This window comes from Pelmatolapia mariae, linkage group LG3_W (assembly GCF_036321145.2).
Source record: "Pelmatolapia mariae isolate MD_Pm_ZW linkage group LG3_W, Pm_UMD_F_2, whole genome shotgun sequence".
NCBI classification, from domain to species: domain Eukaryota; kingdom Metazoa; phylum Chordata; class Actinopteri; order Cichliformes; family Cichlidae; genus Pelmatolapia; species Pelmatolapia mariae.
In genome coordinates this window covers 79,097,489-79,113,796 of record NC_086229.1, presented here as the reverse complement: position 1 = coordinate 79,113,796, position 16,308 = coordinate 79,097,489, and the positions used below count along the sequence as shown (strand labels likewise).

General features: G+C 40.6%; 2 protein-coding genes across 4 annotated transcripts in view; both read right to left on the bottom strand.

Moving 5' to 3' along the window:
* Nucleotides 1–764: 764 nt before the first annotated feature.
* Nucleotides 765–13,115, bottom strand: slc16a13 (solute carrier family 16 member 13). Of its 3 annotated transcripts, XM_063469962.1 has the most exons (7): nt 12,752–13,115; nt 10,772–11,171; nt 7,725–7,970; nt 7,328–7,471; nt 5,801–6,057; nt 5,091–5,619; nt 765–3,750 (listed from the first exon to the last, which is right to left on the bottom strand). In XM_063469962.1, exons 3-7 carry the CDS (start codon nt 7,951–7,953, stop codon nt 3,497–3,499), a joined length of 1,413 nt encoding a protein of 470 aa, XP_063326032.1. In that variant the 5' UTR covers nt 7,954–7,970; nt 10,772–11,171; nt 12,752–13,115; the 3' UTR covers nt 765–3,496. The 3 variants fall into 3 exon arrangements, with proteins under 3 accessions (XP_063326032.1, XP_063326031.1, XP_063326033.1); XM_063469961.1 differs by lacking the exon at nt 12,752–13,115 and having other exon boundaries at nt 10,772–11,212; XM_063469963.1 differs by lacking the exon at nt 12,752–13,115 and having other exon boundaries at nt 10,777–11,212.
* Nucleotides 13,116–15,005: 1,890 nt separating this feature from the next.
* Nucleotides 15,006–16,308, bottom strand: part of LOC134623997 (macrophage mannose receptor 1-like) — a 1,369-nt gene continuing 66 nt past the window's right edge. Inside the window, exons 1-3 of the mRNA XM_063468993.2 lie at nt 16,176–16,308; nt 15,653–16,009; nt 15,006–15,374 (exon numbers count right to left, since the gene is read on the bottom strand). The exon at nt 16,176–16,308 is cut by the window's right edge and continues 66 nt beyond it. Of these exons, the coding sequence (XP_063325063.2) occupies nt 15,028–15,374; nt 15,653–16,009; nt 16,176–16,308 (837 nt within the window). The 3' untranslated portion in view covers nt 15,006–15,027. The remainder of the gene's footprint in view (nt 15,375–15,652; nt 16,010–16,175) is intronic.

The window sequence follows — 16,308 nt, the reverse complement described above, 5'->3', positions numbered from 1 at the left end:
ATGTAAAACAGGGTAAAGGTGACCCGCTGAAGTTCAAACTGAGCATCAGAATGAAGAGGATTGAAGTGACTGAATGTGGCATGGTTGTTGGTCAGAGCATTTCAGAAACTGCTGATCTGCTGGGATTTCCCCCCACGATCATCTGTATGGTTTACAGGGAATGGTCTGGAAAAAATGATGAAATATCCAGTGAGCAGCAGTTCTCTGGTGGAAAATGTCTTGTTGATATTTGAGGTCAGAAGAGAATAGCCAGACTGGTTTAAGCCGATAGAAATGCAACAGTAGCTCAAATAAACGCGTTAAAACCAAAGTATGCAGAAAACCATTTCCAAAGTTGAAGCAGAGGCAGCAGAAGACCACATCAAATATCACTCGTGTCAAGTAAGAACAGGAAGCTGAGGCTATCGTCACAGACTCACTAAAACTGGACAATAAAAGATAGGAAACCGTTGTCTGCACTGATGACTCTATTTCAGTTGATTCCAGATTGTTCAGATGGCAGGGTCAGAATGTGGTGTAAGCAGCATGAAAGCATGGATCCATCCAAAAAAAAAAAAAAAAAAAAATTGGTCAAGCCAGTGGTGTAATAATGTGGGGGATATTTTCTTGGGCCCCTTTGTACAAGCAGAGCATCATTTACTCAAATATCCTCCAACTCACCTGATCTCAATCCAGTAGCGGACCTTTGGGATGTGATGGGACAGAAGAATAAATGAGAGAAAAATGGAGTCAGACCCAGCGCTAGCAGCGAGTACGCAGCCATCTTTAATATAAGCACACAACATTGTGACAGTATATGAGAGAAAATAAAGAAAAGCATAAGAGTACGGTTTGTATCTCTGTCAAAAGCCCAGCAGAGGGCGGCATCATCCTGCAGCCGTTTTAGATGAAAACAATCTCTGTGAAGATCTGTCTGATAAGGAAAAGACTGAAATAAACTGAAAGAAAATACATGTTTGCTTTAAAAATAATAATAAAGAAGACAATCACTGACAGTTTGCAGGTAACTGACAAGGTAAATTTACTCCAGAGTCACAGACTGTAAAGGAAGAACACACTAAGAAGAAGCTGTTCAGCACAGACCACCTGCTTTTTGCATTGCAACACCTTTAAAGTAAGTAAGTGCGCTAATGATCAGCAGGTCACAGTGATCCAGTCATGCTCTTCTTTCAAACATAGCAACCATCCAGCTGCTCTCCAAACCAAACACATCTGGTTTACAAAGCCTGCTCTAGTTTACGGTCAGCAAAAGTACAAAGTGCTCGAGGAAAAAAAGTGACGGCGTCATCAGGAAAACGCAACTGAGAAAACACAGTCTTGTGTTCCTGCTGTGCAACAAAACGCAGCGGTGGGAAGAGGAATTCCTGAGGTTCAGAGTCGACACCAGCAGCTCATTTAGCCGAGCTCATAATAAATCAGTGTTAACAGGACAGGACAGGACATGCTGCGGTTTTTATATCCAAACATCCGCTTCAACAGATTAAAACCATAAATCAGGCATTTGCAGGCAGCAGTAAATCATCATCAGCGTCGACCTGAAAAAACAGCCACTGCAGTCATTAAATTTGTTCTCCTAATTTTGGAGCGTGTATGTGTGTTTAACACGCCTTTAAATTTGAAGCATCATAATCCAGTCAGCATCTAAAATACAAATTCTTTTACCCAGACCAGCTGGCACTGTGGTTTACCTCATCTTTGAGCCAGCAGAGCCTCACATATGATTGTGAGATATTGTATGTCTGAAGAAAAATGTAACCCTTTAAAGCTCAAACCACAAAGTAATTGCTAGAAAATTCTTATATTTTTTTGAAAATCGAGAGCTCATTGAACCTTACAAAACGCTTTAATTAAATACAAAATTTGTACTATAGTTGCTACATTTGGCATTTTTTGCATCTTATAGGTTAAAAATCTACTGTGCAATTTAATTAAGCTTTTAATGATGATGACAACGATATAGAAGTGTTACAAACTCATACATCAGCTCATGTGTGATACACTTGGCATGACAGGGTTTTGGACTTGTTATATTCTTAAAACACATGTATTGTAGTGTTTTACTTTCCATTAGTTTTACCTGATTCTTTTATATCGTATTCAATGAACTGAAATTTATTTTGTTTAATTTCTTGTTTAAAAATGTTATTTTAGTTTTTTAAAATCAGTTTCAGAATAATTTTAGACTTCAGCCTTAATGTGGAGGCTGCTTCTCAGACTGAAGTGATGCAAGTTTTTGCCATGCATAGGTTTAGTATTAATTAACTATAATAACCTTGAAAAAGCTTTCACAGGACCTGTCAGTAACTCGACCAAAACCAGTGTGCCACTGGTGTTAAGCTCAATTTACTGGGTTTCTCCGAATTAAAACATTGTCACGTGCAGATCAGGTCAGAGAGCTAATGTTTCACACATTAGTCCTGTCATGCGAAGCAAGTAAAAGTGTATGCAATGATGGCGCACGCACACACACACACACAGAGCACAAACAGCAGGAGTAAAAGTAGATAAAAAAAAAAAAAAAAAGTGACTCACTTTATGGAGGGTATCTACACCACACAAAATAAATGAGGGGAACACTCGACCATCGGTGTATAACACAAATTCAGGTGTATCCATTTGTCCAGAGAGGAAGGAGAAACCACTGAATCATTTCACCTGCTCTAATGTAAACCAAAGAGACGACAGATGCACCATAAAAAAAGGACCACTGCTCGCTCCCTCCTGACTTTTCTCTAGTGTTGCTTTTTGCTTCTGTCCTTATCATAAATTAGGTCATTTTTGTAGCTCTGGCAGTGCTCGCCTTCAGCTCTCCTCAAGTAACAGCCTGTCTCCTGGTATCTCCCTTCAGACTGTACTGGGGGACTCTGCAAACCTCCTGTGGAAGCTGAACTGGCTGCAGGTGCACAGTCGTTCTACCAACAATGACACGAGCAAAAAAAATCGGTCAGGAGGGAAAATGAGAGCATGATTTCATTTGTATTAAAACAGGTGAAATGGACTCAGTAGTTTATGCTTCTTGACAGCACGGACCGACGTCCCTGAAGTTTAACTGAGTTTGTGATGATCAAGCATTTGCTTGATTTTCGAGCTGTGCCACATTCAAAGAATGTGTGTGCAAATATAAAAGATCCTGGCCAGCCTTCGGCAGAAAAATCAGACTCAGGTTTCATGTTCACATGAACAAAAATAATAATAATAAAAATTGGTTAATTAAAAAAAACAGCACCTCACTTTGCATGTAAAAACAGTTATGTGAATTATTTAAAAAATGTCCAGTTTCCTTTAAGGCAGAAGGTTCTGGCTCCAGCGTTAATCTGAGATTCATATTTGTAACAGAGCGAGGAGCTCGCCGCTCCCTTACAGCTGCTACGGGTTTCACAGGAAGCTTCAGCTTTCACTGAGTCTCTGAGGTATGACATGAATACATCGTTGCTCACGGAGATGTGCAACAGGATGCTTTTTGATTGTGTGCTCAGAACGTGCAAGGCTCTATCTACTAACAGAGTTTTGGGTTTGCTGGATCATTCGACTCCACTGTGTGTTTTTTGTCAGAGGGCGAACTATTCATCTGCTCCAGCTCTAAATCCAAAACTTTCTCTTTGGCATCGAGGGAACGTCTTTGAGGAGGCGGTGGATCAGTACAGGAGAAAAAGCGAGGCATGGTGGTCATGGTCAGCATACCGAGGAGGAGGAAGGAGCCGGCCACCATGAAGGAGGCGATGTAGTTTCCTGTGACGTCCTTCAGGAATCCTGGAAGAAAACATGGATGTTACTTGAAATGTAAGAAACCGTAAAACTGAGAATGAGATGATGAAAGACTGAGGGATAAACTTATGAAGTGCACAATATCGGCCTCATATCGATGAAGGAAAACACTGCAGTGTTTAAAAAAGATGAAGCCCTGATAAAGCTCTGCAAAATCACACGTTTAATCATTGAATACTAGTAAAAAAGAAGCCTTGTAGGGTAAAATAAGAGCTTCTGAACAGCTCATTCATTTTTCTACCTTGAATCCAGTGACCTCTAACAGTGCAGACAGAGCGGAAAAAAATGTGGCAGGAAACCTAAGATCAGATATTTGATCTGTAAAAGGGTTCATTTTTGTGTTAAACTCTTTTTTACATGCTTTGAAATTAACATAAAACAGAAACAGGCCAATCAGTTACTAGCTAGTGCTAGCTGGCTCGGTTACACAAGCTGCATCCATAAATTGTACGAGTGCAACACATGGGCACATATCTGCTTGTAGTGCTAGATAACACACTGATAAAATGCCAGAATTTCACTCAATGTGCCACCAACTTCGTGGGTGTTATTTAATATACTGCAAGCTCTGATATTAGTCAGATAATTGCAGTAACATACTCCAAAAGGCACCACCAGCACAAAGAGGTGCAGTTTAGTGACCCAGAGGTGAGGCTGAGCAGACTCGCCTATTGGCTACAGCCGTCTGAAACACCAGTCAATCAAAGCAGCTACACCCAGGAGTCTGTATTGGACTGATTCCCTTTTGCAGAATGCCTCATGTGGCCACCTGAGGAACTGCGTGCTCTGACAGCTCATTTTTCATCGTCAAAGCTTTCTGCTTTGGGTTGAATGCGGAGAAACAATGATTCTGGTGACACTAACCAAAAACTGACGTGACGCAGCTCGCATGTCCAGTGATGATTTTTAAAAGTGAAAGTCGGATCGGCTTCACAAAACTTGATTTTTGCTCTCTGCACAAGTTTGAGGTTAACAGTAAAATGCCACGAAGCGATCTAAAAATAGCAGGTGTGCAGACAAGGTGTCTGCCTTTTATAAGAGCAGTTATCCAAGTTTATGATAGCACCTCATTAGCCACGCAACCCTAAAAGTACATGTTTTTTTCTTATTGGGGTGCTCTGATGCTTCGACACATGCTGCCTAGCAGCTGTGTGATGAGGCTGGGGACATTTACTTTGCTCAATGTTTGACTACTTTCACATTCAGTGTGTTGTATTTTGGGCTGATTTAGGTCACTTTAGATAGATTCTTTTCAAACTAAAGCTACAATGGAGTCGTTTTTGTTATAAGCTGGCTTTATCACTGCAGCTTTAACACACACCTACCTGACAAAGGAGTCCCCAGAAGTCCAGCACCACTCTCGATGAGCTGCAGCAGTCCAAGTGCCCCCATCGTGCGCTCCACGCCCACAATCATGGGCACCACCGCAAAAACAACGGAGGTCAAAGCCCCAGAGCAGAAGCCATAAAGCAGGCTAATCACCATCAGAGCGGCGTAGGAGCCAGACATGGAGCTCACTGGCAGCAGCATGATAAACACTCCTGCTAGGCCTGTCCACAAGGTCAGTAAATGAACAACCCGAAAGTGGCCCAGGTCGGAGAACCAGCCCGACACTATGCGCCCCAAAATGTCCGAAGCACCTGCAGCTGACATAACGAAGGCAGCTTGGTACTCTGAGAAGCCAACTTGGCGACTGTGGGCCACCAGGTGGAAGTAAGGCACGAAGTAGCCGACGTTAAACAGAGTAACGCCCAAAGTGTAGGTGAGATAGGGCCTCTCGGTCAGCAGGGACAGCTCCAGGTAAGAGGCGATGCGCCGCAGCATAGACGTACATGACTTTGTCTCTGAATCCACCTGCAGGAGAGGGAACAAGGAAAGTCTGAGCTTTATCTTTACATATCACTCCAAAGTCAGTGAGCAAGAAACTTTACTCTCCTGTCCTGATGGTAATCACAGAGAACATTATGATATTCCTCTCTGAGAGAGACGTTTTTACTTAAACCAGACCCCTGCCTTGCTCCTCCTTCTGTTCTACCTTTGCCGGTGCTTTAGAGCGCCGCTGCGGACGGATCAGCGCCCCGCAGGGTACAATGTTGAGGCTGAGAGCCCCCAGTATCAGCAGGGCCCCTCGCCAGGCGTACGTCTCCACCAGCAGCTGAAAGAGCGGGTTGAAAGCGAAGGAGGAGATGCCGATGCTGGAGAACCCCAGTCCCAGAGCCAGGGCACGCCGGCGAGTGAAATTAGCCATGACTGTGGCCACCATGGGAGTGAAGACCATCCCCCATCCAAAACCTGGAGCACAAAGCGAGCAAAGTACACCGTGAGAGGCAAGCGAGCAGTTCACTACTTTACAAGTTAATCGGTTAACTGTTAAAACTCTCTTTAAAAAAAAAAGAAAAAGAAAAAAAAAATTCCACCTGAAAAAAAAAAAAAAAGAAAAAAAAGAAAATCCTACTTTCGGTCAGTAAATGTTACAAAGCTGTAAGACAACCTCAGGCTCCACAGATGGGAGACACAACTTAACATATTGTAAATGTGAAATAAAAATGTCTCTCTGACGCATCACCTGACTTGGAAAACAAAAATACATTTTTTGCGCTCTTCCTATCATGAGTATGGGAAACTGGGTGGATGCACAATCATATCAAATGAGCGTGAACACCACAACACGAGTAGAAGAACACTGACAAAGTGCACAAGGTAAATAGTACAAACAAATACCACTGATGTATGCAGTACACGGTGTGTGTACAAAACATCTTAAAGCACTAAACTTAAAGCAGACCTGTTGGTGACGGTGTAGTGAGGGCGGCAGATAGCTCATGGCATGCACAGAAGCAGCAATAACTGAAAACAATAATTCAGTAATTAATAAATTAAATCCTCAAAAGCTGGCCCGCCTCCAGGGCTACACTCTGCAGGGTTACAATAGTGTAGCTGCACCTGTGTGAGTGACTCACGCCTGAAATACACCTGCTGCTCGTCTGTGATGTCACGTCTCAGATGCAGTTTTGTGCTTTTTGTCACACGGCTTGAAATGAGTTCAGCAGTGCAGCGTGTTCATTTTGAACATTCACCTGTGTCTGAGTCATTCTGACTTGTATTTTGTCTTTTTGTGAATTATTATTAATCTCTGGCTCTCTTCCACAGCATGGTTTTGTTCCGTCTCCCTCCCCTCACCCCCAGCCAAGCGAAGCAGATGGGTGTCCCTCCTTGAGCCTCGTTCTGTGGGAGGTTTCTTCCTTTTAAAAGGGTTTTTTTTCCTTCCTACTGTCGCCAAGTGCTTGCTCATAGGGGATCATCTGATTGTTGGGGTTTTCTCTGTATTGTTGTAGGGTCTTTACATTCAAAACAAAGCACCATGGGAAAACTGTTGTTGTGATTTGTTAACATTTTTACCGTAACATTGTGACACCCAGCTAACCCTAACTGTAAATTAAAGAATAAATACCAGCTGAAAGTGCTACAGCTGTGTACCGATGCTTTTCACTCGATGTGCCAAAAAAAACAGGAACTAAAGCCATTTTTGTGATTGGTGGTTTAAGACTCTGACACACGTTACCTGAAATTACTCCCATTGTGAGGTAGAGGTGTACGAGACAGGTGGACTGTGAGGCAAGTGTGAGGCCGAGCCCGGCCAGAAAGCCTCCCGTCATCACCACCACTCTGGGATTGTAAGCATTACACAGTGCAGCGGCCAGTGGACCTGCAGAACAAGCAAACACATTTACATCATTTATTTATAACTAAATCAACCTTTTCCCCCCTTTAGAAGATTTAAGGTTGAAAGACCTTAATCCAAACAGGGTCACATATGCATCCTGTAGCAGTCTGTATTTACCCTTTACTCTCACTATAAGTGTGTTAATGCCTTAAGAAAGAAAAATAATTACTGTACAGTTGTCACCTGTGATACTACAAACTGCACACTCACACTTCCACAAACATCAATGACTCACTGAAGAACTGCTGAGCTGCCAGGCCGGTGGACGAGATCCAGGAGATGGCCTGGGCGCTCTCCTCGAAGTACTGAACGAACTCCACAAAGAAGATCCCCAGGCTCCGCATCAGGCCGAACACGAGGCTCGAGCTGACAAACATGGCGACGACCAGCACCCAGCCCCAGCCTCCATCCGGGCCCTCGGCCTCATCGCTCCGGCTCTGCGATTTGGACTTTATGTTGGTCATTTCCAAAGGAGAGTTATCTGAAATGGAGGTGAAAGCAGTGGAAGGAGAACAATGAATGAGTGCAGAACAAGTCTCAGATCCTGTCTGCGATTCTCAAAAGCCATAATTGATTAACTTCCCACAGGCCAATAAATGCTCTGGTTGACCCATGCATGTGTGACTCAGCTGCTTAACAAGCAGGTCTTCATTTGACAAGAAAATATAGGTGAGAGGTGACAGTAACCGCTGAAGTGTTAATGCATCAGCTCTGATCAAATATTTACACGTTTACTGGTTTTGATCAATGACAAATCATATTTCACTGCCAGAGGGGAACATGGTGCAAGTCTGAGTGTGTCGAGATAACTCAGAGTTTAACGGTGTTGCATCTCTTTATAAATTATGAATGATTTACAAAGCCAGAATCAGCTCTGTTTATTTATTCTAACCATAAATTACCATGTTATGTTTGACTTTGACTTATCAGCTGACCTAAATCTGGGTCATACTCGTAAAACATTCACAACTATAAAAAGTTATAAAATGGGTAATACTCATTCTGCACAACTGTCTTTTGACCCAGATTTACATAGAAGTTAAACAGAGGCTTTTATTCATGATCAGTGACAAGTATTGTTAACAATCATCACACTATAAACACAGTGTCAAACACAATGAATAAAAAGGTAACTTGCAGAGTATTACCAAGGGTAAATACATATCTGTAAAGTATCAGTATCTCTTTAGCTTTATGAAGAAAAGCTCGTGAGCCACTACAGCCATCGTGATGCTGTTAAGCACTTTCTACGATGTGTTATTTCCCACATTTTCACTTTGGTTTTTCTGGTTTCTGTTGAGCTGTCAGCCGTTTATCTTCCTGAAAACTCTACTTCCTCTTCCACGTGAGTCATCAGCTCACACATATACGGTATACGCAAAATCTCCCTCACACCCCAAGACTGCACTCTTCCACATGGAGCTCTGACGTCGAGATGTTGTTCCTGGAATCTGCTGCAACTCTGGGTTACAGCTCCTAATGCTCCCATTATCACTGGGTCCACTTTCAACTTTACCTTCCACATCTGCTCCAACTGTTTCTTCAGCCCCTGGTACATCTTTGTTTTACTGAACTCTTCCTCTTGCTGATTAGATGTCCTGCCAACAAGTTTTTTCAAAAAGGTCTCAAAGACTTTGGAGTCAGACCTGTTACAGATCGTCAACTTTTCTTTAATGTCAGGTGTGTTTCCAGAACCTCTAAAAACTGCTGTAATTAAACCTATACTGAAAAAGGACAATCTTGACAAGACACAAATGAACAACTACAGGCCGATCTCAAATCTCCCATTTTTAAGTAAGATCATTGAAAAAGCAGTTTCTCAACAGCTCAATTACTTCTTAAAACAGAATAACTGCTATGATGCCTTCCAGTCAGGTTTTAGACAGAACAACAGCACTGAAACCGCTCTGACCAAAGTGTTTAATGACATATGTCTGAATACAAACAGTGGAAAAATGTCAGTCTTAGTTTTACTGGATCTCAGTGCAGCTTTTGATACAGTTGACCACAACATATTACTCAAACGACTGGAGAACTGGGCAGGTCTCTCAGGAACTGTACTAAACTGGTTCAAAACATACTTAGAAAACAGGAAATACTTTGTATCAATAGGTAACTTCACATCTGAGCAGACAAGTGGAGTTCCCCAAGGTTCCATTTTGGGACCCCTTCTGTTTAACATTTACATGCTCCCACTGGCACAGATTATAAAGAACAACAAAATAAACTATCATAGCTATGCAGATGACACACAAATATATATCACAATGTCACCAGGAGACCGAGGCCCTGTACAGGCTCTTGGTAAATGCACTGAGGAAATTAATGACTGGTTGTGCCACAATTTTCTCCAGCTAAACAAAAACAAAACTGAAGTAATAGTCTTTGGAGCCAAAGAAAAACGATTACAGGTCACCAGAGAACTTCAATCTATACACCTAAAAACCACAAACCAGGCGAGAAATTTGGGTGTAGTGATGGATGCAGACCTAAACTTAGAAAAACACATTAAGACAATAACAAAATCAGCTTACTATCACCTCAAGAATATATCAAGGATAAAAGATCTGATGTCTCAACAGGACCTGGAAAAACTAGTCCATGCATTCATCTTTAGTAGGCTTGATTACTGTAACAGCATCTTTACAGGTCTACCTAAAAAAAAAAAAAAAAAAATCAGTCAGACAACTACAGCTCATTCAGAACTCTGCTGCTCGAGTCCTCACTAAGACCAAAAAAAGTGGACCACATCAGTCCAGCTCTGAGGTCTTTACACTGGCTGCCTGTCCGTCAGAGGATAGACTTTAAAGTTCTGATGCTGGTCTATAAAGCTCTGAATGGTCCAAAATGGACCAAAATACATCAGTGACCTCCTGACCCAGTATGAACCTTCCAGATCCCTCAGGTCATCTGGATCCGGTCTTTTATCAGTTCCCAGAGTCAGAACCAGACACGGAGAAGCTGCATTCAGCTTTTATGCTCCATATATCTGGAACAAACTCCCAGAAAGCCTCAGATCAGCTGAAACACTCAGTTTATATAAATCCAGGTTGAAGACTTACCTATTCTCAGCTACTTTTGAATAAAGCACCAAATCCACACTTTTAAGCTTAAATTTCAAAACTTACATTTTAACTACTGATTTTATCTACTGTTCTGATTTTATCTACTGTTTTTTAATCAATTTTAAATCATGCTTTTTATTTGTTTTTGTTTTTTAATGTCTCTGTAAAGCACTTTGAATCACCTTGTTGTTGAATTGTGCTATATAAATAAACTTGCCTTGCCTTATGTGCTCTTTCTTCTTGATGTTCCCGTCCACTGGGGATTGCCAGGCTATCACAACTGTGGTTTTTTGTTCCTTGTCACACACCGCTATGGTTATATGGTTGGTTTACCGGCAGTTGCTCGTCTGCCTGGAACTGGCAGTCCCACAGGAGCCCTGCTGTTCTCAACCAGCTTTAGTGGTTTCTCTCACCGTAGCAGTCTGCAGCTTGGGCACGGTCGGCTGTGGCAGACTTCTCCCACTGTGGATTTGGTGTTTAGGGACACTTGTGCTGACACGATAAGAGCCTCTGTGCCGTCTTTTACACCCTTTCGCACATCATGCGGGAGCTTGAGCTTCTATGTTCCTCATCATGGTCTGTCTTTAGGCACCTGAGACACTTTTGAAGCAGGTAACCTTGGGGAGCAGTCATCAATTTTTTGTGAGGTAAACAAGACAAACAAGACCAGTAAGGACAGGTCAACAGACAAAAAGATAAGCAAACTGTGTGAAAATATTATTAAACTGAGTCCAGTGTACTCCATTAACTATGCACAGTAAAGTATGTGTTGATTAAAAAAGGTACATGAAATAATTTCAGTCATGAAAACTATATAAACTCTTTTGTTGTCATAATAAAAGCTTGTTATATTAGCTTGTTCAGTGGAGAAATCATAATGATCCTTTTCTTTTGAGAAGTGTTCTATATCATTTTGGTTTGGATTATGATCTAGTTTATATAACTGATTATAGAAGGATTTGAAAACATTGTTGATGTCTTGGGGATTCTGAACCGGTTCTCCTGTTTAATTTTCACATTTATGCTGACTCCTGCTTTACTGCTATATTGGAAGCTGTCGTATTTAAGCTGTTGAATGATAAATTGTGTTTTTTTGTGAGCTAATACCTTCCACACAATGATCACGTTCCTGGATTGATGGGTGGGGGAGTAATAGGTTTACTGTCTAGATGTGGGATTATTTATTCTCCAACTATCATCAAGTCCGTAAGAGTTCATATAATGGTTTATTATATATGTTGAATGTCAGAATCTGGAGTTGCTATTGGAATATGAATATATTTTAGGGGTGAAAAGTGTATTAAGATCTCCATCTATTGTAGTAATTGTTGAGTCATTTATAAACAATTATCTTAATAAAAGAGAAAAAGCTATGAAACAAGGATAGGTCATCATTGTTGGGTCCATAAATGTTTGCAAGGGTATATGTTATATTGTGAATTGTTTGGTGGTGTATGTCGATGAGTAAATATGTCTATGTTGATTAAATTTAAGGTTTTGATGTGTATATCCATCAATTTAATGTGATTAAGAAAGAAAAACAAGTTATAACAATAAAAGGAGAGACAAAGAAAAAGAAAGAAAAACATTAAAGAGAAGATTATGAGTTTCATCCAGCGTTTCATCCTTGACTGCAATCCCCTCTCCATCTTACTCGTAGATTTATTGTGCTGGAATCTGTACCAATGGATTCGAGCTCATTCATATTGCTGAGCTGGCCTCTCACCACCAGTCTTATCTCTTTGAGGTATTTGGCTGGTGCTCACCGAATACCTTCCCTTGACTGCCCCAGGTAACACAGGTGCTGGAGTTTTACCTTACAAATATTTACCTTATGTATAGGCTTATAACTGATGTTAACAGTTGGCTTTTCCTTGCATGCATGTAATTATAACACACCATACTGGAGTCAGAAAATAATAGTGAGGACTGTCCGGCTGAGCAACATCCGAGCAATAAGTTACAAATGAGTCAAAGCATCAGAAAGTTAAACCACCAAATCCACCCATAACCTAATGTTACTCACTGCTCAGCAGAAGGAATCACAGGAATTTGCTGCTAACACACATGAGCTCAAAGACTTAAAGCCATCATGAAACTAACAGTAAAATGTCATTCTCAACAAATACAACTTTGACCCACTGTTTGTCTGCTTCACCATGTATCATAATAATAAGATGTACATTTTGAGTTTTACCTGCAGAAGAAGAAGCAGTCCGGCAGAGTTAGATAAAAGGGGGACAGCAGACACTTAAACAGGACCAGCTGCTGTGTCCACCATTCGTTTCTTACAGCCTACAAAGTTGTCAGCAGCTTGTAAGAGGGTTCTGTTAACGCAGATAACCCCGACAGCTCGCTGTAATGAAGCTGGTTTTATGTCCTATAAAGAAAGAAAAATGTCTGTCCGAGTTGCCTGTGGTGACTAACACTAACTGGTTATTTTAAAGGCTGATTCACAGACTCGGAGATAAATTTCACACAAACTTCAAACGTATGAAGCGAAATGTTTTTTCGGCTGCACTCGAACAGGTGGACGACCGCGCGGTGGACATTGTGCACGTGCCTTCTCCCCAATCATTATCACATGCACTTGACGTCGACGCATTTGGCGCGTGCGCACTGGCTGTCCGAGGCGGCACAAAAATACCTGTTTTTCATGTTTTCCAGCTAAACTATTTGAAAATGTGTTTCAAGCGCATGTCAGAGGTCTCAAGTGACGTCATTATTAACGTGTGCGCGTGAGCAGAGGTATGACAGCGTTCACTGTGAGAACTTCACCTTTTCTAGCGGAGTGAGTGTGAAAAAGCCGGCTGACCGATGCAGATACTGAAGTAGATTAACTGTAAACAGCTCCCACCTGGGTAAAGCCTCAATGCGCTGCTCACGGCGACACAACTCACCCCCGGTGTGCCTCCTTTTCCCCGGAGCACCTCGTGGTCCACGGTCTCCAGTTTCACTTTTGTAAACAGTTAAATTACATAATAAGGCTCTGTAGTCAACCCGAGAGTACATCCAGGAAACTTACAACCGGTGCGCGTGCGCAGTCCTCACGAGGCGCGCGTACTGCCATGAAAACAAGATGACTCTTATCCGAAAAAACATAAGTCTTATCACTAGGTTTATATAAAAATAACATGCGTTGTTTCTTTTTAAGTGATGTGGAATTTCAAACCACTTCCGATTTTATAAAAATTAAAACGTTTTTAAGCTAAAATCAGACTTTCGTACAATAGGTTCCTACAATTGTTAAATAAATTAGGGCTCTAAAGACTAATTTTATTCTCCTGTCATTATCACACTCGTAGCACGGATTTTTGTACAGCAGCCCATTTCTATTTGATTTTGTCCCAACACAGATAAGGGTCAAAGATCATGAGCAGAAATGCTGTTGACCACTAGTTCTATTGCTGAACAATCCACCACAGACATTATTTTTTTTAATCACCTGGTGGCTGCTTTGTGTTTACACACTTTTAACAGAGCAGTACAACTGAATGAAAAAAGCCTCAAGAAGTTGTTTTGGCTTGAATTATATCAGTTTTCATATGAATAGATTAATATCCTTTCAGGGGTGTTTGTTGATGATGAGATTTTAAGAACCTGGAAGATAAAGGATCCTGATGCACAACTTCAAGAAATAAGCAAAACAAACAAAACAAAATAGGTAATCCAGTGGCTTAGACTTAAAACCATGGGCTGTTAAGAACCACAGATTCTCTATAGTGTGTTATCAGCCAATCAGATGAGCAGGTAAAAGTATGTAGACAGTGGAGAGTGAAACAGGTTTAACGGTTATCTTCCTTGTAGGTGTTCAGGATACAGACACTAGAGGGAGGCAACAACAAGGTTCAAAAATTACAACTGACCACATTTTATTTATTTCTGACTCACAGGCAAACTCTCACATAAATGACCTTAAATCTAAAAAGCTGATTCTGTTCATCTGCATCTGCATGTAGCTTTTTCAGTGGGAGAAACATTTCGTCACTTACCTTTCCGCATTCCTTCCTGATTAAATAACTTTTTTTTTTTTTTATTTATTTATTTAGTTCTGTCTTTAAATATTTACTATTACCTGACAATGATGAGTGTTGGAGGATATTATTTGAGAACCATTCCTTTAGCAAAAGAAACAACACGATAAAAACAACTCAATACACATAATACTTTATTATTAGAGAGTTATTCACAAAATGATTAAAAATAAAAGTATTTATTCTGTTATATGGATCAATTTAACTGCTGCAGATGGTTAAGACTGAGCTTTTCTTAAACACACTATATTCTGTCTAGAATAATAGATCACATCCAGAAAAAATGTTTACAACATGGTATGCTTTAAATCATCATTTTCAATCATACTTATAAAATAGATATTTTAATCTTTCTACACTAAGTGCTTGATAAAAATCATAAAAGCAAATTATTTCTACTGCAATAATTAACCTGCAGTGAGTCAGAGAGATTTAAAACTTATTGTTTAGAACAAATAAAATTATATTTCTCATATTCACTTTGACTGAACCACTGATACTGTCCTCCTCTTTTCATAGCTGCACACCTATGACACTCATCAATCTTTCCGTTATCAGCCCAGTTCTCGTAGCAGACTAGTTTGTCATTGATCCAGAACCACAGATCCATCACGCAGGAGTAGCGCAGTCCCACCCATACGTAGGGACTGCTGGCATTCTTGGCTCTCCTCTCCACCACTCTCTGTTGGTGAGGGTTAGTGATGGAGACCAGGTCAGTGTTGTGCAGTCTGCAGTAATCCAAGGCTTCCTCCCAGGTCTTGTTTTCATTGATCAGAATCAATTTATCTGTCAGAAACCATCAAACTTCAGTTAAGTCTGATTAACAGCAGCTATTTGTTCCACTTTACCTTGAATACAGACAGTACACAATAAAACATTGTAGTTTTTTACTTCCTTTAGCTGGTAGTCCTACATATTGTAATTTTTTTAATTTATTTAATTTGTAATATTTAAATTTGTTAAAATGTATACATAAAAATATTTAAACTACTCAAAGTATCAAATAAAATATATTATATTATCCTATTAGAGAAATAAATCAGATTAAAATAGTAAAAACTCACCATCATAACAGAAGAAAGGATTTTTGTTGTTGCATTCATCAGAGCTCCATTTTCCTGATCTGTTTAACAGAGTCACAGCACATTTCTTGTTGTTTTGTCCGTCATAAAATGTTTCCATATTCCAGTGCCTGAAAGAGAAATTGCTCCCATCTGACCACCTCCAGGTGTCTCTGAACAGGCCGATCCACACATTCATCGGAGAGTCCTTGGACTGCTTCAGGATCTTAAATTCTTCCCCATCCGCCTGATCGAGTCCACTGGCCAGGTCAGTGTAGTGATCTCTGCAGTATTTCTGAGCCTGTGTCCAGGTTATTTTCTCCTCAATCAAATGGATCGATTTACCATCTCTCTTCTTTCCTGTTAAGCAAAAAATCAAAACAAAACAACTTTTCCATCACCACAAACATTTTGAAGAAATACATAAAGACACATAATTTGTATCATTCCTCAAACATGCTTTTTCTCAGTTTCTGTTTTGTTTCAGTTATATTATGAAATCAGACTATTATCCACATATTCTCACCATCGTAGCAGATGAACCACATCATTTGGTCACATCTGACATGTGTCCAGTTTCCTCTTGTCTTCACACAGTTCTCATATAGATCATCTGTTTCAGAAGGTCCCCATCTGGTTTCAAGTTCATTGTATTTCAC